The sequence below is a fragment of the Metopolophium dirhodum genome, chromosome 7 (assembly GCF_019925205.1).
Source record: "Metopolophium dirhodum isolate CAU chromosome 7, ASM1992520v1, whole genome shotgun sequence".
In the NCBI taxonomy this organism is placed as follows: domain Eukaryota; kingdom Metazoa; phylum Arthropoda; class Insecta; order Hemiptera; family Aphididae; genus Metopolophium; species Metopolophium dirhodum.
This window is the reverse complement of record NC_083566.1, coordinates 3,461,683-3,487,827: the sequence shown is the minus strand read 5'-3', so window position 1 is coordinate 3,487,827 and position 26,145 is coordinate 3,461,683. Positions and strand designations below refer to the sequence as shown.

General features: G+C 28.0%; 2 protein-coding genes across 6 annotated transcripts; one reads left to right on the top strand and one right to left on the bottom strand.

Annotated features, from left to right (window-relative positions):
* Positions 1 to 13: 13 nt before the first annotated feature.
* On the bottom strand, positions 14 to 13,858 carry LOC132948166 (uncharacterized). 5 transcript variants are annotated; one of them, XM_061018518.1, is made up of 7 exons: positions 13,618 to 13,858; positions 10,671 to 11,423; positions 8,911 to 8,962; positions 7,449 to 7,548; positions 5,437 to 5,556; positions 5,217 to 5,375; positions 4,584 to 5,150 (listed from the first exon to the last, which is right to left on the bottom strand). In XM_061018518.1, exons 2-7 carry the CDS (start codon positions 11,395 to 11,397, stop codon positions 5,097 to 5,099), a joined length of 1,212 nt encoding a protein of 403 aa, XP_060874501.1. In that variant the 5' UTR covers positions 11,398 to 11,423; positions 13,618 to 13,858; the 3' UTR covers positions 4,584 to 5,096. The 5 variants fall into 5 exon arrangements, with proteins under 5 accessions (XP_060874504.1, XP_060874506.1, XP_060874505.1 ...); XM_061018520.1 differs by lacking the exon at positions 13,618 to 13,858 and adding an exon at positions 11,659 to 11,712; XM_061018521.1 differs by lacking the exons at positions 4,584 to 5,150; positions 5,217 to 5,375; positions 5,437 to 5,556; positions 7,449 to 7,548 and adding exons at positions 14 to 153; positions 226 to 502.
* A 117-nt stretch (positions 13,859 to 13,975) lies between these two features.
* LOC132948169 (androgen-dependent TFPI-regulating protein-like) lies at positions 13,976 to 26,145 on the top strand. Its single transcript, XM_061018525.1, has 6 exons — positions 13,976 to 14,124; positions 19,411 to 19,583; positions 20,738 to 20,881; positions 21,449 to 21,666; positions 21,757 to 21,908; positions 25,905 to 26,145. The coding sequence occupies exons 2-6, from the start codon at positions 19,419 to 19,421 to the stop codon at positions 25,952 to 25,954; spliced, it is 729 nt and encodes a 242-aa protein (XP_060874508.1). The 5' UTR covers positions 13,976 to 14,124; positions 19,411 to 19,418; the 3' UTR covers positions 25,955 to 26,145.

Genomic DNA, 26,145 nt, shown 5'->3' with positions numbered 1-26,145 from the left:
ATTTTTATCCCATTTGCTTTTATCTAAAAATAACAATTTTTGGATTAATTACGAAAAAAATATACACAAATGAAAATTTCCATGTCCTTTATCTAATTTATTCCTTAATCCATTCCTGTCTTGATATCACGCACAATTATCTTGTCTTTTTTACTGAAATACAAGAAATTATTTGTTAAATATATATTGATTGTCAAGATATTTGAATAAAGAAAATAATTTTACTCATATAATGTAAACCTTTGCACCCCAACCAGAAATAGCGTCACGATTGCAAGCACTAACCAAAGCTTGTGATATAGTTTCAAATAGTTGATCCTCTTCCATATCAGGCTCCCAAAAAGCTTCACAAAGACCATATAATTGACTTGAACTAGTACCTCCCACCACAAAGTTATCAGACTCATTTACACAATCAATTAAATCCATGTCGCACATGTATGGTTCCAAAGTCACTTCATCCAAAGCAACAATCATTGGTTCGACGAAGAATGGTGAAAATCTGTTACAAAATAAAATGATTATTACAAACTGTATACAGTGTAAATTAGGTAAGAATTATTTTACATTATAACTAAAAATTGAAGATTTTATACAAAAAGCTAATAATCACATAAATATAAATGTTGGAAGAGTTTAATAGAAACAATTCTAATAGGTTTATTAATAAATAGTCTGTATAGTGTATGAAATTTAAAAACAGATATTCTATATTATTATCATGCATTTATGATATGGCATTTGTAAGCTTTTATCATAGTCTGTGAGTATACAACTAAAGGGCTGTTCTTACAATGTCCGGTAAAGTATTCAGGGAGTTATTATTAATACTTGTAACATTATCATTACAACAATAGTCAATAAATGTAACAAATAATAATTTATTGTGTATGGAAATATTGAATACTAAAATGCTTTACTAAAATTGCATATTGTATTGAAACACGTAAATACGTAGTATAATATTATTAATCCATTAGTTTATGTTTATCAAAAGATATTATAAATCAATACTTTACCATTTCGAAAGAAGTCGTTTATGAAACTCTTGAAAAATTCTTAAAAACGAAGATCCTCACGACCTCACAACAGTCACAACTTTTAAAACAAAAATAAAAAAGTGCCAATTCATTATCGACTATTATTTATCACGTTATAATAGAATTATAAACATAAGTAAAAAGAAAAATTCGAACATAACAGCACACAAAAACATCCAGGGAAACGTTTATAATATCAACGCCAAACCTACACAGATCTTAGATCGTGGCTGTTATCGAATATTATCGAAATCAAGCAGAGATGTGACCACGGACCACGGTGTTAGATAGATTATTAAAGATAGAATTATTCAAGATAGATTATTCTATCTTAAACCGTGCGCCATAGGCGCAACTAGGGTTAAAATTCTGGGGGGGGGGGGGGGCTAGCAAAACTATTTATTAAAAATAACCTATAGGAGGCTTATATCTAAATCAATAATGGATATTTTGGGGGGGGTTAAATATTAGTCGGGGGGGGGGGGGGCTAAGCCCCCCCCCACAGTTGCGCCAATGACCGTGCCACAGACTAAGGTGTATAGCCCGTGGATGTGACATATTTAATATAATCTGAGTATAATCATAGAACAATATAATTATATAAATCATTCCGTTTCCGTTGCGGACTGCGGTTGCAAAAAGGCTGAATCACACCTTTATCCACCTTGGGCTGAGTGCAGAGTGTCTTGACGCTTAGGTACCCGTTTTTGTACTGTAGCGTTGTACTATGGAACTATAGAATAATAAATTATTATTCTGTAATATAAGTATATGACTGAACATTTAAAAAAATAAATAAATTCTGTAAATAAACATTTAGGTAGGTACGTAATTTTGTACCTACTGCCTACACGTATGTTTTATAAAGGAATGACGTGTTGACGTATATTTACGTAAATTTTTAGTTTTGGTATTTATCAAATTTTAATGATTGTATCTATATTGCTTTGTACGGATTTCGAACATTCAATGAAATGTAACACGTAACATAAATTAACGTCTTTTCTCCAGGGTGTGAAATGTGAATTACCTACATAATATTACGTAAATATACGTCATTACTTTGTATAAACATTTTAGATTTATTATTTTACTATAATGTGTGTGTTTTTATTTTTATTTGTCATCACTCATCAGTCATCACTTTTTGGAGCAGTAAAAATGCTTTAGCATATTTTCTAGTATAACACGATATTATGCTCTGTCTTCTTTTAGTTTTTTTTTTTTTTTAGAACTACTAGTAAAAACTATGATAGTTTGACAATTACAATATTAAAATTACATAATTAATGTATATGATAATATTTGACATACAATAAAATAGGTAAGAATAATAATCGACATTTATATATAGTCATACCTAAAGAAGCCAATTAAGGCAGATACAAAAATGAATTGATACATTATTAGGTATGATAAGCTAAACGGAAATAATAATTAAGTAATGCGATAAACAGAAATAGTTGGTTGAACTATGGAGTAAAACGTTTTTGCAGTACATCAGTGAGGAGAGATATTAGTGGCCCAATTACAGAATTTAAGTTGGTGATAATTTGAGATAACATTGTTGTGACGATTTCTATTGTAGGATTATTATTAGCGGCCGCTTCTGCATAATATGATCTTGCTAGGGGCTTGGCTTGAGCGTCCGGGATCACGGTTGGAGGAGCCTTTGGGGAAGTCTTGAGTTTATTTTTAAGTATCTTTTTGTAATTTGGGTAACCTTTATAGTTTGCGGTGTGCTCACCTGAACGTAAAGCACATCTGGCTGGAGAGTCCTTTGATTTATTGCATGATTCCGAGAGGTGTTCTTCCCCACATTTAACACAACGTGGAAAGTAGTAGGTAGCAAAAACTCCCGGTATGCCCATAAGTCTGACACGCTTGGCACTGAGGTGGTCCTTTGGGTGGGTATGGTTTTTCGACTACTATTTTGGTGTTGAGAAGAAATTCAATTTTGTAAATATCCAAGTTATTTGTATTCGTCTTGATATCGACGAAAAAAAGTGGCAGGGGTGTTTTGTCGGAAAAACGTTTTATATTGTGAACGTCGGAGACGTGGTGTCCCAAATCAGAAAGACCGGCAATGATGTCTTCATGTGAAGTGGTTGGGTGAAGATTACGAATAACTACACGTAACGGATGAATAGCTTTAGGCTGATAGGTATGAAAACTGGCACCTGTAAGAGCAGATTGTAATGTTCGCGAGTCTGTGTGCGGACAATTCGATGAGAGTGAGTGGATTTGCAAATGAAATCGGAAGGTTTAAGAATAGTCAACAAACTAGAGGTGAAGGTGAAGATATCACTCACATTTTTTATACACACAGGCGGTAGTTTTGAAGTTTCAATACTTTTGCGATTTTGACAATTTTTGGAAGATGAGTTGTTGTCGTGCTGAGCAAGAGCAGAGTACCGATTTGGACTGCAGAAAAATTTAGTTTTATTTTCCTCTGTTTTTGGTGACAGAGAAGAAGAGGAGAGGTTACGTTTGTTATTTTTTTTGGAACCGTGTTACTGTTAGATTGTAGCGACATACCTACTGACGATCGGTAATATGGACTATAGGCAAAGCCGTATAAATAACTACGAACTGATAAGGGAGCGACGAGCATACTGCTATCGAAAAACGTGTGCACTTGATGGCATTCGGAACCGAACTAATTCTTTTATAGTTGGTATGTGTGGATATTATTACCTTATTGTTAGATTGAATGTGTATTTAAATATAATGGGTAATGGGTCTAACACTCTTAACGTCAATTTTTGAAATTTGGCCTTTAGTTATTTCATTGATCTTATTACAGAAATAATTGAATTCAGCGACTGCCTGAATAGAGATTAGGGAGGGGGGTAGTTTGATTGCGATAATAATAAAAAAAAAACTTTTGTTCAAGTCCAAGAAGTTTTAAAGTAGATATTTATATTTTTTATAATAATTAATGAGAAAAAACTGCACTTCTGCAGTTAGATCTATTCTCTAAAATATTTATGTAGGTATTGTTTAGAAAATACTATTATACTATAAAGATTCTATAATATATTAATTATTGATAAAGTTGAGTTAAGTTGTACTGTATTAAATCCGTATATTACCGTCAGTGTTCGGACTTGTCAAGATAAATTTATCTAGATGAATAACTAGATAATTATTTGTTCATCTTTTATCTTATCTAGATAAATAGTTACAAGGTTTTTAAACGTTCATCTTAGATAATTTTTTTACTAATCTAAATGAATTCATCTAGAAACATTTTTTATTGATAAAAATCGCGAAATTGTACAAACGCATTTTAAATATTTATACAGATTCTCAAACCAAGTTTATGGTTTATAAATAATGTAATTATTTTTATTTATATCATTATTATTATTATGTTCCTAGTGCCCAACTAAAATATACCTAAATTTAAAACCCATTTAAAAAAAAAATTGTATCTTTTTTTTATAAACTATACTTATCTAATCCGAACACTAACCGTGACGGTTCACGTGTTATATTCATAATAAAATGACTACATTTTGCTATTTGAACATGTACAACAATGCAGTATTATATTTTCAAGCAAATTGCAAAACTCATAATTTCATAAAAATTTGATTTTAAAAAAAAAATAGGACATAGGGGATGATCTGACATTCTGACCACCACATAGCAACGAATACACCATATTAACGATATAAGCGTAACAAAAAAGCGTCTCACGACCTACGATGTTTTAGTGGCCACGGCCAGCAAAAATGTATGTAAAAAAAATTGTGTTCGTATCATTCAATCATACAATTTAAACATACAAATAGGGTGATAATACTTTGAAATATTATTATTTATAAAAAAAAATTGGTGATTCTAATAATTGTTATTTGTTGATAGTAAATATAACAAATTGCATTTGAGTAAAATTTCTTATAAATAATCTATAATATACAATAAACTATTACGTTTGCGTTGAATGGTAAAGATCTTATATTATCCCTACAAGCTACAGTAGCCCTATAACCTATTGTCTTATTAATAGTTTAAACTTTAATATATCTATTCCGAAATTTGATTTTTTTAACTCGTGGTTTCCAGCATGACAGAAACAATATTGTAAGACATCGTTATGATCTGAAATAGAATTAAATTTAGTCTTTGTGTTCAATATTATGTATTCATGTATTACTAAATTAATACATTAGCAAATAATTGTAAGTTGACGATTTTTTTCGGTGAAGCTTTTATCTCTAAATTATTGGCATTATTCATTTGCATCGTTAATAATAGTAACTTTTTAAATTGTATATCCATTTTCGTCCAATCACAAGAATATATGCCAGTGTTAACGGATTGCCTCTGCAAAAAAATTTAATTATTATGAAATCAAGTTGGAGCCTAATGAGTATTAATGATTTACTTTAATATTCATACTGTCAAATAAATAACAATATAAATATAAATGTAAGACCATGTAGAGTGCTGATGACCCGAGCTTGATAATGGTAAGAACTGGATGTGATTCCTTTGACATGCAAACCTTTTTACAAAGTTCAATTATATTAAAATTCATTATTAAATTTAGTGTTTCAGAAGGCGAGTCTTTTCAATATACCTATTCAATGTATGTGAATAACTTTATTTGTATACCTACTCGTTATTTATAAAATATATACTAACTTAACAATTTTAATATTTTTTATTTTCGTGTATTATTCGACCGTATACATTTGTTGTTGAATCACTATTAACTTATAGATTTTTATGTATGTGATAATTTTTTTTAAATTGTATAATTCAAAGAAATATTTTTTAGATTCTGAGCGGAGTGAGGAAGCTATAGTGGTTTTACAATGGTATTTATCCTGTATACAAAATTTCTACCAGAAGGAATATGCTTCGATTTCAACATATTATAGTACTCTATCTTTTAGCAAATTGAATCAAGATGGTACTTTATAGATGTAATTTTTAAATTTTCTCAATAGTTATTTAATGCCACGGGAAAAACTACCTAAGGAATTTTCTTATTTTGTAGTAATTCAAAAACTAATAACCGTAGGTCCGTATAGTACCCTAGGTACTTGACTTTGCACCAAATGTTTTATTTTATTTTTTTCTATACTTACATAAAAATTGAAAATACTGTATAGTACGTAAAAGTTGGTCAATGTATAATTGATGAATTAATATTATAATATTATAATTTTGCATTCGTTGCTGTGGTGATAAACAAAGCGTTACAAATTAAAATCTTGTTTTTAGCTGTTTTTCGTAATTTTGCCGGTGGTTTTTCTCGTGGCATTTAGTAACTATTGAGGAAATCGAAAAATTACCATCTTGATCCAATTTACTAAAATATAAGGTACTATATGTTGAAATCGGAGCACTCTTTCTGGTAGAAATGTTGTATACAGAATAAAAAAAAAAAATAATAAACACCAATGTAAAACCACTAGCTTCCTCGCTCCGCTCAGAATCTAAAAATGGGTGTTCTCGTTTTGAAAACTAAAGTTTGTATCATCACAATTCACAAGACACTCCTTTAAGTAGTATGAAAAAAAAACTATCAAGAATTTGTAAATTTGGTCTTTAATAGTACGTATAATATTTCAAAATTCCAAAAATCTAAATTTGAATAAATTCATTATTAAATGATAAAATTGTCGTGAGCATGCTTGCTGAATCATCATGTATAATAAATAATATCAATGCATGTAATTACTAATTACCTACTATATGTATACATATATGTATAAAATATACCTAAATAGGTACTGTATAATAAGTACACAGTTCACACACACATACACATTATATAAATTCATATAATAACTGAAGAAAATATTTTTTTACTTAATTTGATGTCATTTCAAAACCACATTTCTGAAAAAAATGATATTTTTTACTATTTTTTTAGTTTTTAGTTTTTTTGAATGACATCGTACTTTTAATAATTCATACTTCGAAAGCAGGATATTTTTTGGGTTATTTCAATCTATAAAGATAAATTTTCGGACAAATAGTTTATTAGTTATAACTTTTTTTTTTTTTTTTTATTTATTTGAAGAAATCTACAATCTATACATGCTTTTTGTATAATAAGTAGGTTTGATATATGAAAGGTAAAATATGGTATGAGTGGTTAGATTAGGGAAGATACCCAGTGGTAACACCCTGTAGTTATAACTTATAACTTTACATGCTTATATCTATTAATGGATCGTACTGGTCTATATTTAGCAGTTGATGTACCCAGTACCCATCCACTATAAAAAGTTTAAAAACATAGTTATAAATTACTATAACTAGTACTAGTTATAGTGTTATACTACTAACTATAAGTAGTTATAAATGTAATGACTCAATTAAATGTATTACATCATCGGTAACATATTATAATAAACGTTAAAGTAAAATATATGTACCTACCAAAAGTAATACATACGTCACGATTATGAAACATGTGGATATAATAGCAACGTATGTTAAAATAATAGGCCGCACAACTGAATAAAATAATTTTATTTTCCTGAAAAAATTAGTTATATTTTGTATTTACATTAGGTATATTTGAATAATTAAACATAATTTTTAGATGTTCAATGACTAGGTACCTATAGCCACCTAGGTATTGTTTTTGTCAATATAAACATTTGTATAAAGTGTTTCAAAGATTAATCATGTTCGATTAAATGCTACTATTTAAAATTATTGAAAACTATTAAAAGTCTCAACTATGAACAATTTTAAAATATTTATTATTCAAATAATCAAATTAAATAGTAAACTAAAATTATTCATAAGGTTTCAAGATTTATATAAATGTATATTATATTCTTGTTTAAAGTAAATATTTAGTATGAAGTTTAGAACAAATTTGACCTAAGTAATATCCCTAGAATATCTTAGAATATCGCGAAAACAAGGAATAAGATATTTTAAATTAAATCATTATAAATTATAATAATATATATAACGTATAATATTCTTAATACAATTTTATTTTCTATTATATCATTAATATTTATACATTTTTCTCCTTCATGATTTTCATAATTTGGCCTTATCTACTTATATACGTCACACAATATAAACTTTCAATTAAATAATTATTGTCAATAATCGATAACTGTTAAACTAATTGAGAGTGGGAGAACCCCAATGAGATGGAGGATTTAAACTATGAAAAAGTTGGCGATTTTAAATATTTGGGAGCAACGTTAAGCACAAAGAATGACTGGTCAAAAGAAATAAGTAGGTATTTGGATAAATAAAGCCCAAAAAGCGTTCTACGCACTGACAAAATTCTTTACATCCAAAATACTATTTAGGAAAACGAAAGTAAGATTGTATATGGCTATTATAAGACCGACTCTCACGTATGATTGCGAAACTTGGACGACGACCAAACAAACAGAGAGAAACCTGAAGATTTTTGAGAATAGAGTATTGAGGAAAATATGGTGGGCCATCATCATCGATGAAACAACGGGGAACTGGTGGAGGAGATATAACAAAGAGCTGTACGATATGTTGGAACCAGCACCAGTAACAAGCTTCATTAAGGGTCAAATGATACAATGGGTAGGCCACATATGGCACATAATGAGAAGAGGAGAGAACGAAGTAGTTAGAGTAAAGCATCGGAGCGGAGACCCCAAGGAAAAAGACCCATAGGAAGACCTAGGAAAAGATAGATTGTCTATTGACGTGGTGGAAGAAGATCTAAAAACTCTTGGGTTTGAGGATTGGAGAGAAGCAGTCCAAGATAGAGATAGGTGGCGAAGTGTAGTAATGGCGGCTAAAACCCTTAGAGAGTAGTCATGCCAGAGAAAGAAGAAGAAGAATCGATAAATGTCGTTATTAATTATAACGTGCTATTAATACTTACAGATTAAGTTGCAGTTGATCAAGTAGAATTAATTTGAAATCTTCATAATATACTGCAATAATAATTAATAATTATACTTATTACAAAATATAGTTTTTTTTTAAGCAATAATTTATAGTTGTTGTAATTACATAATTTATTAGTTGTTACTAAGGCCGTAACCGGAACTCATTTTCGGGAGTGGTTTAAAACCAAATCATATATTTTCATAATATGAAAACTATTAACTTAAAAAAGGTGGGTAAGTGGATGTCGCTCTGTTGTACAGTAGGTTACAAGTGGGTCACTGTATAATAATATTCATCAATTATTAAAAAGTTTTGGTGGTGGTGGTGCCTGGGTGTTAATCCCCCCTTCTAATACGGTCTTGTCGGTTACCTTGTTGGTTTTTTACTGAGTCGGGTTCATACAAATCGGTCATTGATTTATTATTTTGTTTAACGATAGTAGAGTTGGAGAAAAAACGCAAATTCTCCAATAATATAAAAATATGCAACAAATCAAATATGATTTACAATGAAATCAGCGTAACTCAAGGTTACGACCTAAAATTGACCAAAAATCCCAAAGCACTTTAAATTACAATGCAGTTCATATTTTCACAATTTATCCGTATTCCGTAACAGTAATAGTCGGTAAGTGTTACGGTAAAGTCTATACCGTTCGGATCAAATATGTAATAGAACTGGGATTATTTCATTAGTTTAAACTTCAAAGTCAAGTTAGGTTAATACAAATAGGTTAACGATTTATTATTTTGTTTGATGATAATTGACTTGGAGACATTTTGAGTACCTAGTCGTCGTCGCCCGTTACCGCACAAATACGCAAAATACGCATTATTTGGACAAACCAGCAAACAGATTTTAAAATACTGAATATCCCATTACTGCACACGTATATTTTTAACGATTATCGTCGCTTATCGACAGTAATCTATATAACGACATTATCAAGCATTATCTGTAAGAGATTGTATCTACAGTGTACAAATTTGAAGTAAGTTTTTCAGTCGACTTTCCGTCTTTGAACCATTACACGTGGAATTTAAAATAAAATCAATATAATGTTTAAACTTTTTACAAATAATCGTGTAAATAGTTCCATTAATTTTGACAACTTACTATAACTTTCGTTATTTTAGAACTAATACAAATTTAGGTGATATTGTTTGGCGATATATGCAAAAAACTAATAACGAAAATATGTACCACTAACAATGGAAAACCGTTTTAGTTCGCAGTAATATTAAATATCACCATTCTCCAACACGATAAAGATAATGATAAACTAAAAAAAGAACTACAAAAAATTCGTACAGTTATTAAACGTTAAGCTATCAAAAATGTATAGAAAAGCCAATAAAAATAATCTGAAAAGAATTGTGAAGTATCGAAGAGTGGGGCCCGTAAAAATTGGTTCACGTATTTGAAGTGGATAAAATAATAATTGTAACTTGCAAAACAAATTTATTATTTTTCAACGACAATACGGAAACTCTTTTAACCGACAATACATTCACATATTGCCCAAAACATTTTTGACAACTGAAGCAGTACTGCGGAAATATGTGATCGGGAACGAGAAGCTAATTTGGTACATCAGTACTCGCTTTTATTAACAAACAAACTGAATATAAGGAAATATGTAGAAATATATTTCCGAAATTATATATACCCATATTATATTTACATATTTCGTTGTACTACTTGTACTCGTCTTTTCTATGAACATATTATTGTTTCAAAAAAAAATCTTACCCATTTGGGAGTTGTCTTCGTGTCCAATGTTTTTGAACGCCCGAGTGAGGACTTTCTGTTGAGCGATTATAGCCCAACACACACACATTAAAAGTATGTCTGGAATGATCATAGCGTACATGGTAAATATTGCTACCACCACTTCCATTAAATAAAATATGAAATAATAATGATTGTAAGTGTACGTAGATACAGGATAACGCAAGTTCATGATGTTCTGGAAGCGGCCATTTTCGTCTTCGGGCCTTGTGAACGCGATGACCACGAGAGGATATATAAACCATTGCGACATCACTGTCGACGAGAATAAGAAAAAGTAATTGGTGATTTTAATCGTTCTATCGCGATAGTCGTTAAGTACGTTTACATGTTTACAACAATGTTTGCTCTTCAATAAATCAAACCGTGAAACACTGAGCACTTCGTGAATCGCGTTTACGTTGTACATAAAAACGCAAATCCTCCAATAGCATAAAAAAAAATTTATCAAAACAAATATGGCTACAAATAAATCTGTAAAACTCAAAGTATCGTCCATTTCGACAAAAAAACCCAACGTGCTGAAAACGACAATGCAGTTCACAATTGATCCGTAAAGAAACAGAAATAGCCGGTAAGCATTACAGTTGAAAATCTTTGTACCGTTCGGATTTAATATGTGATAGAACCGGGATCGTTTCATTAGTTCTAAGTTAATGGCAACTTCTTCGACTCCTAACTTGTCCATCGCACGGGATTTAATTCATACGCAATCTGTAAACAATATTAGTTTTGTAAACTGTGGGTACAATATGTTAATATAAATGATTGGTGAAAGGTTAATCATACAAAACCGAGGACTTTTTCTCCGTTTAGAATCTAAAATGAATACTTTATAATATATTTAAATAATTGTAAGTGGAAAATACATGTCCGGAAAAACACGCACAACTTATATAATATAAAATTAATATTTTTAGTAGGTAATAAATAATATATAATACCTTACCTTATATACGCTGTAAAGAATTTATGTTAGAACGCTTTATTGTACTTAAGAAATTGAACACACTCCATTCACCACTAAAGGTACACAAGAATTGAAGAATATCATCGAAATGCGTCGTTGTGTATAAACAGTATTATCGTACAAATAGAATTTTTTGTTTAGTATTCATAATTATTAGGTTCTTTTTAGTATAATTAAATAACATAACATATACCATATTCCCATGTTATTTAGTCGAATAGGTAATATTATAGGTACCTATTTAAATACAGACACATCATTTTAGCACATCTAAGGTATATAATTTTTCCATGTTTTAGAATAACTGAGTTATTAAATGTATATACAACCCTGTATGCATATATAACTATATGTCAAGCTAGTTATTAATTATCAATATTATTTGTGACATTTTTAATTTAAAAATAACGAATGTCGTGTTGTTCTGTTAAGTTGTGTTGCCGAATATATTTTATTATAATAATAATGTGAAACTTACAAATAAAACCAACTCCATTCAGCATCTAATAATATAATACATAATGTATACCAACCAATTTTGAATATAACAATATATAGTTTCGTCTAACATTTATAAAAATAATGACGTTATTTAGGTAATTAAAATACGAGTACCTAGGTACAATTTAAAAGGCGAATCTAAAAAATTTATAAATATATATGTATTTTAATAGGTATAACTGTATACTACGATTATATTTTATAAATAAGTATAAAAATATCTAGTAATATTGGTAATAATAATTTAGCATACACCATACCACACCAACATTTTTATATCTAACGAATACTAAATAGTAAGTTTATATCTCAGACTAGAAAGCATTGATATAAGAACTACAATATGAAGGTTCTCTTCCTTAGACTGCTATAAAATTAAATGTGGCATGACAAGTTCATAGCGAACGTATCCGGTCAATATATGCACCCAAACGTACACGTATGTAGTGGAAACCCACCTTATCACTTAACGGTAACCTGTAATTTTGAATATAGTACCGGTAATTGGTTACCGCTAACAACAGGACCGGTATAAAACTGGTAACCAAAAAGTTTTCGGTTACCGCGTTAACTTAACCGATTAAATTAATAACGGTTTCAAGCCCTGGAATTTTTATTCCGGGCAACGTAAAATTTAAGATAAGTTTTGAACACCATACACCGAATATTAAATAACAAATTGAACAAAGTTTGAGTCATATAGAATTAATACATTTAACGGGCATTAGAATAATAAACAGTTTTTTTTTTAAATATTTTTTTTATTAATTATACCAATTCGAATTCAATATTCATAATTAAGACAGGACAACGTCTGTCGGGTCAGCTAGTATTATATATTTTTATTATTTCTAATTATTATTAACACTTTCTGTAAAAGTAATTATTACAGCTCAAAAATGTATGGTTTTCATCAATTTGTCGGAAAATAATTTTAATAATTACGAACTACCTATAGAGTGAACCAATAGAGTCCAAGAAATGTGTTCTGCGTTGGCATTATTGACAATTGAATCATAAATTATAATATAGTATAATAATAACAATAATGTTGGCATGAGCAACGCTAAGCTGGACAGCTAGTTAGCGTGTATAATTTAATATACTTTAAAAATGTCATTAATTATTAGTTTGTTGGTTGCTTCTGTTTGGGGTCCTAGAATTTCGTAAAGTTGTTCTGGTAAATTGTTTTTTCTTTTGTTTTCATATCGTATTATTGTTTGATATTTACACATTATAATATGCATTATATTGTCGCCTGACTACATCGCTTTATTATTAGTAATATAACATTCTAACACCTACCCATAAGTCATACCTCATAAGACATAATACAATATTATAAGCCATCATAAGTTAATAACTACAATATAAAGTATTATAGTATTATGCATTTATGTAGCATATTAACTTAACTTACGAAAAATATTTACTCACCCGGATATATTATATCATTATTACCATGTAGGTAGGTACATATTTCGATTAGGTTTTTATTTTTATAAATATTTTGTTTTCCTCAAAATCTCTTATTTACACAACCTTCAAATAATTGTTACGTTATAATATCATGTACAAACGCTCGACACGTAGCCGGCAGGTACCATCGAGTGTGCGACGCTACGAGCAAACGCATAATATGCGTTTAAATCGGAATAAAACATCAACCGACGCGGATTATAAAAAACACACACACACAACACGACTACACAACAAACTGGTCTGTCCCCACCGCTCGTTTTTACGAACCGCGAGAGGAGCGGCTGAACGTGATCTGCTTCTGAGTACGTTTGCGCGGCGGCGGCAGTGACGTACGATCATCACTCGCACAACCGCGAACACGGTTCACCGACACCTGCCTAATACTGCGAGGTATATTTTCACTCGGCACCGACGACGACGACGACGACGACGTCGACGACTACTACAACAATACACTCGCAGGTATTAATATTTTATTATTATTATTATTGTTGTTGTTGTTATTTCGAATATTGATAGTGTACGCGAGACATATTATTACGGGTAACGCAATATATACGCGCCAAAAGGATATTGATAAAAAATAAATAAATATTATTCGAATTTTATTTCATGTCATATATGATATCTTCAGGGTTTAGATTTCCAATATAGGTACATTAGTTAATAGTTATAGTTATTAGTAACTTCTTGCTCATTTATTGATGGATGTCCCGCAGCGCTGACGGTTGAACACGGATACCTAAAACCGAGTATAACCGCATTAAAGTTAACCTGTTTATTTTTCACTGGCTAATTACAAATAAAAATACTTTTTGTTAGTACAGTTATACTATAATATGCTTTATAGGGTAGCTACTATAAGTCGTATGGGTCATTTTGTTTTCAAGCAATAATTCATTAAATAAAATAAAATGTATGTATCAGTAAACGTTTAATCCACAATTATTGAGCGTAATATTATTATGTCAAACACTACAATGGTGATTAATTTATTCGTCTTAAATTGATAACCATGCACGATTTTTTAAGATTATAAAATATTAAAATTAATTGCGCATACTAACTTCATTATATATTACCAAAATATTAATTAAGTTCATTGAACCCATATATTAAGTAAGTATTAACCGAACACATTGTCATCGTTCGAATACCTAGTCTTGATTCATAACCATTTGAAACATTGATAACTTTTTCATAAAATATATTAAGGCGCCCGGTGCCATTGTCATTTTGTCCTCAAAAATATACCTAACGGGAATAATGGCCATATCCTTTAAAATCAACCACATTATGATAATTTTTTTTTTAACTGATAAAAAGTAATTTTTTACAGGCCATTTGAACTCCGTTTTTCAATTATTTAATCTCAAACTTTAAAAATTAGGCAATTTTAAGTTATTTTTACAAATTATTTTACACTGTTTTATGAAATAAAATAAAAAACCGGAGTTTAATGAGAACTGTAGGAAGTCTTCTTCTTTTAGATAAAAAAAATAGTTATACAAATTTGATCATTCTACAAGGTCTGAGACTCTGCAACCTGTGTATGCTACGTAAAATAAAATATTTCAAATTATGATAAATTTTTAATTTTTAAAATAGATTTGTATTTTATTATTAAATTTAGTGATGATCTAATTATTTAAGATTTTATAATAATGCTATCCAGGGTTTTCTAAAATTGAACGGTTACTAGCAATTTATAATATCATAAAATACAGTAACATAAAAGTATGTCTGGGGCAGTGGGGCAGTGAATGGTGTAAATGTTTAGGACGTAATTGTATGTCTTTCGCAGTGAAATAGTTAAGGTGGCTTCTAAAATATAAAATATAATTTTCAAATTAACAAACATATAATTAATAAACTGAGGAAAATTTAAAAAACCGGCACCGGTCCCCTTATTACACTACATTATTATCCCCGTAGAAAATGGCATAATGATGATTATTTATTACCTATGCGGAACCATTTAAAAACAGCCTTTTGATAAAATATGTTACAATATCAGTTAACCCAAATCATAGAATTTGAATAAATAACTCAATTGCAGACGATAAGTGTTAAGTGTATACAGTATACACTTATTACTTAAATATTTAATATAATATACCTATTATATTTATATTCTATAATATATAATATACATATTATTAATACGTATTTGTTATATAATCAATGTGACAATGTCATAACATAATAATTAAATTACCAGTTAATATACAATAATAATAATGACGATGAACAATATTTTGAAATTAAATAATTATTCGTAAAATATACATATTATAGGCACTACTTTTTATGGTAAATCTCATGAATCAAGTATTGAATTTAAATGATTACTTATATAATTTGAAGAAATAATTTTCTCTTGTATGCTCGATAATTTTTAATGATACGCCTAATCAAAATCGTTGTTTGTATCATTGCACTATTATACGCGTATGTTACTTAAATTAACACTTAAGTATTACCAAGTCTTGACAAAGAAAAAAAAGTTTTTAACGAGCAACAAATACCTACTACTTCATATCTCTATATATATCTTTATAATATTGTATTATCATATTTGCGTGCGTAAAATGTAAATTGAACTATTTTACGTTGTATTCATGTTTGAATAAATTAAAATATTTGTATACATATTGGCAATTTTAAGTAAATGAAAAATAAATTCATTAGGACTACGCGTAGTTATTACTTATACCTATGTATACCTACGTATAATCTATATTATAAACTTGCCACTTAATATTTACATAATATCAACATGTTCGGGTTTAATACGAAACTAGTTTTAGTTTTAAATTATTCTCGTGGTGACAATATACTATACAATAGATGTTATAATTGAATTTCAGTGCTTAAAATACAATTACTTACATTAATTAATGTAATATTGATAGTGAAATAAACGAATTCATTATTAAGTTCATTATTCATTATATAATTATATTTCTCTGTTGACAATAATTATTGACACGGAGAATCAAATTCCTCTTCGACGTACCATTAAAGTAGAAAGTATATTTATATTAGTTATTCGTGAATTTAAACATAATTTAAATATTACGTGTACAATAATGTTTTAATGCAATTTTCCGTCTCGTTAGCAGGTTTAACGTGACCTTGCGAGAAAAATGTTTACAAGTACCTATATTACGTGTCTTCTCGAAATTAATACGTGATTATTTGAAACACAAACTTCTACTAGAAGATTTACAATTTAGGATACTCAACACGGGCGCACACGAATTGCGTACCAAAACAGGTAAACGAACCTTTTTGAACGAATTGCGTCCCGGACGCAATTCGTGTTACCTTTTTATCTACAGTTGAGTGGTTCTTAAAATGACATTGAAATAATAAAGATATGTCTGTGAAAACATAATACCGTATATAATAAATTGTCATATTCACATATTTTTAAAAAATTTAAATTGTAAAATCATAATATCATAGGTATAAATGGTCATATTCACATATTATTAAAAATAAATAAATTAAAGCTGTGAAAACATAATTTCGTATAGGTAATATAATAAGTCGTCATATTCACATATTTTTAAAAAAGTTTATTAGATTTATAAGTCATAGGTTAATATCAAAAGTATTGATTTAATTTTGTCTATATTTATATTTATTGGCTAATATGTTAACATAATCTTTAATCGTGATTTCAATAATTTCAAAATCCATGAATTGTGAATTTATTTAAAAAAATTTAGTACAGTATTCAAAAGTTCCATCTACATAAAATACACTTATTTTGCTAAAAAAGCTTAAGTTAGTTTGACATGAAAACATAACTATGCCAGTGTCCAAGTTATTAAATACAAATTGTTCGTTGTCGGTAGTTTTAATTTCTATCGAGTTTAAAATAGAATGAACATCGCTTATAGTTTTTGGTAATTGAGGGTAACTGCAGGTTCTACGTGCATAATGCATATTATTTTTTATATACGTAATATCAGTTAATGTTAGTGTAGACACGTTTTCATCTTTTAATTGTCTATGAAATAATTTAATAAGTCGTTCTGATACGTCTGTAACTGCTTTCCGTTTTAAACTATTGCTAAACTTTTGGCGATTCAGAATTTTTAATTCTAGTTTTTCGTGAATGTGAATTAAATTACTAACACTAACCTTTAGTTTATCTTGTGTATCTATCCGTAAAAAAGATCTGCAGTTTTTATTTGTACATTTCCATCTAATATCTAATATTTTTATAAAAATATCTATAAAAGTACAAACCCACTAAAAGCTAGTTTTCATATAATAATAATATTTGTGATAAATATTTAAATTGTTAAAAAATTTTAATAAATTTGGAAACCACTAAAAAATATCTTAAGGAAAAAAGTAACATGAATTGCGTCCGGGACGCAATTCGTTCAAAAAGGTTCGTTTACCTGACTTGGTACGCAATTCGTGTGCACCGCTCAACACAGTTATCTAAATAAAGTTATTAAAAATATCAAAATATGTAAACTAAATATTAAAACACGATCACACGCATAAACATTATGCTATTATCAGTATATAATTACAATTCTGTGCTTATATTAATCATGCTCTTTGTTTTAAAAACATCTTACATATTAAATACATCAATCTATCATCGCACACATAAAAGTGTCAAAATATAAATGAAACATTGAATATGCATTATTATTGTTTATTAGAACAATTTAGGATCCAATAAACTGTATAACTATTTACCTTTCGTTTTAGATCGTTATAAATCTAATTGTCCTTATTATGTGTAATAGTAACTAAGAAAACTATAAATTCGCAATTAATTATAATATGAAAAAAAACAGGTAGGTAGGTAGGTTATTATAGTCTACCGAAAAAAATCAAATGGTTTCAGTTAATTATTTCAATATCAAAGGTCAAATGAGAATACCTACCTGATGTATATATTATAGTAAACAAGACTATTGGAACGAAAAACGAAACCAAAATATTGCCAGAGGTCAATGTCTTTTCCATATATTATGACCGCAATTTGTTATAATATTATTTACCTATTTCGTAAATCGATACATTTTAACTATAGTACCTACACCACCCTATATTATGACACATTACCACGTAAATATTATAATATTTTAGTAATAATAATGTTATACTACAGGGTAATATTCTTTATCACTATTCACTAACAGAGTAAATAGTAATTAATTGTGTCAATAAATATATGTTATTAAAAATATATTTATCTTTTTCAACTTCATTTATTCACAAAACAAACTATTTTAAATACATTAAGATTTACGATTAGCTATATGACAAATGTGTACGTTTATTGGTGTTTTATCTATACTAATGAAAATGCATTATCAGAGAGTTATTAAATATAGGTAAATACTATTCATAACCTGTAGGTGTTTAAGAAATCACTGAAGTTCATTTAAAATACCTACAGAGGATAGAATAACAACATTATTTTTAAATGTTATAAACAATAATGATGTTATATTCATAACTATTTTTACAACGTTGTAGTAAGTATAAAGTCAAAATCAAGTGTGGAGACGACGAATCAATATTTTTTAATAGTTTATTATGAAAGACAGAAAAGAAAATAATATATACCTAAATAGAAAACGGTTGTACGATCAAATATTGTTACAAATTTGGTTGATCATTTTCAAGTTTCAACTGTTCAGAAATAATATACATTTGTATTGCTAAAGCTATTTAAATATTAATTGTGTTGATATCTATATTTAGGTGTTGAAATGTCAGTTTATCCGATACTGTTGCACGCAGGAGCGTGTTTGTGGTATGTTTTCTTCTGGAACAACTTTTTAACCAATGGCAGTGGTAAAAAAGAGAGCGACTGGGATCCTAGGTATCGAGACATACATGAAATGGGATCTAGATTTCTCACCAATTGGAATCTAGTAATTAAAATTATAGTTTTGATTTTTGTGTATTATATTTTTTGTATCACTGTCAACATTTTTTATAATTTATAATATAATAATTTATTATGTTGGCACTTGGGACAATAACTTATGTCATTGCCTATAATAAGGGTCGGTAATCTTTTCGTAGGGAAGAGCCATTTTAGATTCTGAGCGGAGCGAGGAAACTAGTGGTTTTACAACGGTGTTTTTTTTAATAACATTTTTTTTTATCCTGTATACAACATTTCTACAAGGAGTTCTTCGATTTCAACTTATAGTATTTTATCTTTCAGCAAATTAGATCAAGATGGTACTTTAGAGAGGTAATTTTTCGATTTCCTCAATAGTTATTTAATGCCACGAGAAAAACCACCGGCAAAATTACGAAAAACCGCTAAAAACAAGATTTTAATTTCTAACGCTTTGTTTATCAATATCACCATAAAAACGAAAAAAAAAATAATAATGTTATAATATTAATTAAACTTACAGCTAAATAATAAATAATAACAACATAAAATATCCAGATTGACAAACCGTCTCCGCTCAGAATCGTTTTTTTATACAATGATATTATATCATTGAATTCAAGTTTAATACAATCCATTATCCATTGACCCACTTGTGACCTACTGTACAGCAGAATGACATCCACTTATCCGCTTTATTTTATAAAAAAATTACAAAGCCATAATGTTCAATGAGCCTTATTGGCTTTTTTTGTGTAGTTATCATTATTGGTGTAAGTACAATTATAATTTATAACCTACATTGTAAATAACAATTTAAGTCTTATATTAAAGAAATCTCTATTTCAATATTATTATTTCATATTTGAATTATTACAATTTATTTTTATAAAAATATTATCTTAGTTAACCAGAAATAAACGTTTATTTGATATTTATGAGATAATATATAATTTATATTATAAAGAACGTATATATTCTGAATAAAATTTGAAGATAAGTGATAATTTTGTAATTAAAATTGTATATAAAGAAAAAAAATCTCGATGATGTTAAGGCGTATCCTAAAGAGCCGCAGGTTGCCGACCCCTGGCCTATATATGGTATACTCTCAGTATATACCTATAGGTATATTATGCTTTTATAAATATGAAGTGTAATAATGTTTAAAACTTACAGTTTATTCAGACGCTGTTCTTTGTCGGTTGTCTGTTTCATGATTTAATGAAAATACTGAACGGTCCCAATTGGTTGAAATTAGGTTCGAAATTTCAAACTATACTCTCGCTGAGTTTTTCGTCGATATTACTGCCAACTGGAATTGTAAGTTATATTTTTGGATTTATTTAGTATATTAAATTTAAAATATCCATGTCCTATAAACATATACAAAATATAATGTATATATACCTGGCTACCTATTGGTATAAACTATAAAGTAATAATTAATTATTTAATTGGGTAATTTCAACACGGAATAGAAACGATATTGATAATCGTATTATACATAATTGTATGATAAAACCATGTTTAGTAATTATGATTATCATATTTTATTAGTCACATTTATATTTTGTACATAGCGTTATCACTATTCGTTATTTAGTACAAACTACAAAATAGTATATAAATGTGTAAATTTCTGATATAGGTATATACATAATATGCCCATGTTCTATAGTAATGATGATGATAATGATAATAATAATAATAATAATAATAATTAATGAAAGCGGGTGTTTACAGGCGTCCTGTTAATTGCCACACAATGAAAAACATCAAATACAATTATTTTAAAACTTTAAACTACATACATTATAATTTATAGACTATGGTATATCAGCTGAATATATTATTATTATTATTATTATACATATTTTTATGTTTTAGTTTGTATGTGTCACATTTTGGGCAATGTATGCTTACGATCGTGAAGTTATCTACCCAAAAATAGTGGATAGTTACATACCGTATTGGCAAAATCATGGAATGCACACAACTATTTTACCACTTATGTTGGCCGAATTATTTACTACCAGACATAAGTTCCCTTCGGTCACAGCTTCAATGTCGATATTTTTGGGATTTGGGATTTTCTACGGACTCGTGTAAGTATAATATAGTTATTAGTCATTACCACGCAAGAGTTTAAAAAAAAATAAAAAAATATTGATTCATACATTTTATTTTATTTTTAGTTTTGTGGGAACGTACGTGGAAAAAGGACGTTGGGTATACCCCTTATTCGGCCTGTTTAGCTTACCGATTTCATTGGGTATTATGGCTGTTTTATTTTTCAAACTAATGTCGTTTTTATTTGTCGGCATATTCATCCAAAACATGTACTGGGGTAAGTACAAATCCAAAATGTATACCTTTCACATATCTAAGCTAATGTATAAATATTAAATGCATATATTTACCAATTTCATTATAAAAATAGTATATACAGCCAATAACCATACTACCATAGTCACCGAGGCTTTATTTAATAATACAATACAAATAAAAAAAAATAACAAAACTAATGATACATATTATAATCAATAGGTAGTCAAAGCTATAATGTTTACATCAAAGTATTCCAATATTCTTTAATTAAGTAAATAAAACATAAACATTGGGTAATATTAATATGATTGTATAGTCGTTAATCGTTATTTTCTTATTCTTGTTACTCATTACTTAGTTCTTATTACTTAGTACTGTAGGTACCTACTGAAGCTAAACATATAAGAACATTTAAAATACGACTTTTATACAACGAGGTTCTTTTAATGTACGTAACACCATTTTCGATATGTACTTAAAAGTTATAACTGTATAGTTATAAAGTTATAGTTAATGGTATTATGGTGTTGTTTATAGTTGTTAGACGTTTATCTGTTTAACTGTAAAGGATTTCGGGACAGTTAATTTTTAAATTAAATTTTTTTGTTTTACTTAATATTTCTATAGTAGAAAAACAATATTATTTTGATAATTGATAAAAATAAAATTAAGTTGGTTGACTAAAAAAATCTATTTAAAATTATTTTCTGGATTTAATGACCATAATATTATTGTCGAATACGTTTATTAGGTTTCCTGTTCCTATAGGACCCCTTTTGTTATCACTTATCGCCAATCCAATTCTCATTCCAGATTAGATTTTAGCATTGAACTATTTTAGATTCTGAGTGGAACGATAAATTTATTGATTTTACAATGATGTGTGTTTTTAATTTTTTTTTGTGTCTGTCATCACCTTTTAGGACAGTAAAAGTACTTAGATTTTCTTCAACAGTATCTTTTCTGATAGGAAAGTGAATATAGTTGGTAATTTGGGGGGTCAAAAGCAAAATTTTTCCAGTAGTTTTCAAAAGCGCCGTGAAGAACAAAAGAAAAATTAATGAAAACGAGAATTTTTACGCAAAATCGATTTTTTGCCACATTGATTTTGGTTTTTGGTGTAACTCTAAAACGAATGACCGTAGATACATGCAATTTTGACTGAATGTTTATATTGGCATTTTCTATACACCGTAACATTATCCAAATATTTTGACTTATTTTGAGCTGTTTACAGACATTTTCAGTTTCCATTTTTTTTAGTTTTTTTTTTCTATAAATGTCAATAAAATTTTATCTGTTGAGTAAAAAAGCTTGAAAATTTAATAGAAGGCTCCTAATAAATTTTTTCAACGACAGATGGAAAATATTAAAAATCCAGTCACAATTTTTTTTAGAAGCATTTGAAGTTTAAATTTTGACAAAATACTTAAAAATGACGAAAATTTCCAAATTATTTTGAGTTAGAAATTCATACAAAATTTTCTTTTTAAATCTAAGATTTAATAAGATTTAATACAAGATTCCACATAAATTTGTTTCTACCTTTATCAAAAAAAAAAAATGTCTACAAGAAAGTCAAATTAAATTTTTATGAGCGTTTGAAATTCATATTTGATATTCAATCGATTTCTCATGTAAATATTTCCTTATTTTGTTGTAATTAAAAAACGAATGACTGTAGATACTTGAAAATTTCACTGAATGTTTATATTAGCTTTTTCTATACACCATACAATTTTGAAAATAATTTAACTTTTTGAGCTATACGGATATTGTCAGTTTTTAATTTTTTTAGTTTTTTTTTCTATAAATATCAATAACATTTTATTTTTTGGGTAAATCATGACAATTTCAAGTTCAAATTTCTAAGGATTGAAAATTTTAAACAAGGTTCCACATAAATAGGTTATGTATAAATTACTTTATTCATAATAATATCATCAAATATACTTAGTAATATCATACGCTGTCTGACCGTCTTCGCTCAGAATCGTTTTTCTTATACAATGATATTACATCATTGAATTCAAATTTAACACCATCCATTACAGTGACCCACTTGTAACTTAGGTACTGTACAGCAGAGCGACACCCACTTGCCCACCTTTTTTACCTTGCAAATGTATTTACGTACGTCGTAGCCCGTAAGATGGTTTGGTCTTCCAGTTACGAAAAAAATAGGACCCATGTTAAAAATGGTGGTTGGTCGTGGACGAGTGATAAGATTTTTCCTATAAAAATTACACAAAAAATGTTTGTCTCGGTTGAAGTAAAACAAAATATGACCTCCCTATATATATATAAGATGCGTGAAACAGTGCAGTATTACTTTGATCGCCAATAATTTAAAATTGTTTATGCTTATGCAAGGTTGCATATCTTGAATAAAAAATTAATTAATTTAATGGTTCAATAACATTTATTGGACCAATCATGGGCCACCATAAATCATGTTTAATACGGTCCATTAGATCACTATTGATTCATTAAATTTTAGTGATTGCTTATGCAACACGACATAATACATACTTTTTAAAATAAAACTTTTATCCAAATATTCGTAAAATTATTTTTCTTCAGGAAATCAGGTATCAAAAATATATAAGTCTGTACATTGTAATAAAATAACAAGTAAAACACTAAAAATCATCATGATAGATACAATACCTACCTACTTGGAGTTGTTTAAAAATTTTTTTTTCGAAAACAAATATTGATCAGGATAATCATATAATAATATAATATCATAATGTATTCACCTATATATTATTATTATAATTATAGTGATCCGTATGTTCTATTAATATTATTATGCAATCATTTATCATATCTACTGGTTACTCGATACAATTTGATATATGTATGCTGAGTATAAATATTTTGTACTGACCATTCCTTTATAAGGTATTCTTGAAATAATTTATAATTATTATAATGATGTGAATTGTTTTGCGTGATAACTAGTAGGTAGATATATATTATATATTCATGATTAAATTTAATCTTATCGATTTATCGAACATTTATATTACATTATAAATATATTAAATCACATTGAATAATAAATAATTTATAATGTTAATGATATATAATTAATTAACAGTTATTTTATTTTTGCAATACCTATCTATGCATACATTATTTTGTAGGCAACAATCATAGTTTTTGCCTTTCAGTAATCAATATCTATACGATGTACTAGGACATATTTTATATTATATGGAGTATAGGACGTATTTAAACTTTTTAAACTTAAAAAGTATACTGAATGGTACAGTTGTGCAGTATAATATAAGAACTTTTAGTGGCATATAAAGATATTTTCAATGGATGGGGTTATTGTACATTAAAAAATGACACAATGTTCGAATGAACTCAAGACGTGTATTTATTCAGCCTTAAACTGAGTCTTTGTGATTTTTATCATATTAGCTTTCCATTATATCCTCTTGTCGATTTAATCGACTTGATTATTTGTGAAATTTCAAATACCTAAAAGCGTTCACGTCTGAAAATTTTTTAACATTGTTAAAAATTGAAAAATGTTTGGATATGAAGAATAAATCTTATCATTTAACTTACAGTGAAATTATAATATAAAATTAAAATGATGATTCCCAATATTATAAATATTGAAAATCAATATTGTTACGAACGCACTTCCACCTACAGCCAACAAACCGTAGATGCTATTATAATTATTAGTAGGTAGGAATGTCACTCTAGCTCTAAAGGAACAACTGAACGAAGCCTAAACTGTCTCAGGCTGTTGCATGTTACATTTGGATACAATTTTTTGGGAAATGAGGATTTTAATTAACAATATTAAAAAATCATTATAAATTCAAATCTATGTTAATTAAAAATGTAAATAAATAGAAAAGCTTGAAAAATATACATTTGTTCCGATAGATTAAGAACAAGATTTAAACATTGTGAAATTCAACTAATAGTTGATGATTAAAGTGAAAATTAATATAATTAATTTTAATTAAAAATTAATTATTTTCAGGAAAAGAAGAAAAGAAACGATATCGAAAACCTGTCAATAAATCATCCTAATACAAAATAATACAAATAATATCATGTATTTTTTCGAAAAAAAAATATTATAATTTAATTCAATGTTTATAACTACGCATATTTATTTATTTTATTTTATTTGTTTATTTATTATTAATAGTTATATTATAGTTTCAAAACTATGATTCAAAATGTCATATTATAATAAATATAAATTATGTTAATTTTAA

What these genes read in the sequence shown, in the direction of transcription:
- LOC132948169 (XM_061018525.1), top strand. Translation starts at nt 19,419, where the DNA reads ATGTCAGTTTATCCGATACTGTTGCACGCAGGAGCGTGTTTGTGGTAT. An exon ending in TTCTCACCAATTGGAATCTA is followed by an intron (nt 19,584 to 20,737) that starts GTAATTAAAATT and finishes TAAAACTTACAG; the next exon opens with TTTATTCAGACGCTGTTCTT. An exon ending in TATTACTGCCAACTGGAATT is followed by an intron (nt 20,882 to 21,448) that starts GTAAGTTATATT and finishes TTTATGTTTTAG; the next exon opens with TTTGTATGTGTCACATTTTG.
- LOC132948166 (XM_061018518.1), bottom strand. Translation starts at nt 11,397, where the DNA reads ATGGACAAGTTAGGAGTCGAAGAAGTTGCCATTAACTTAGAACTAATG. An exon ending in CGAAGACAACTCCCAAATGG is followed by an intron (nt 8,963 to 10,670) that starts GTAAGATTTTTT and finishes TTATTATTGCAG; the next exon opens with TATATTATGAAGATTTCAAA. An exon ending in GATCAACTGCAACTTAATCT is followed by an intron (nt 7,549 to 8,910) that starts GTAAGTATTAAT and finishes TAATTTTTTCAG; the next exon opens with GAAAATAAAATTATTTTATT.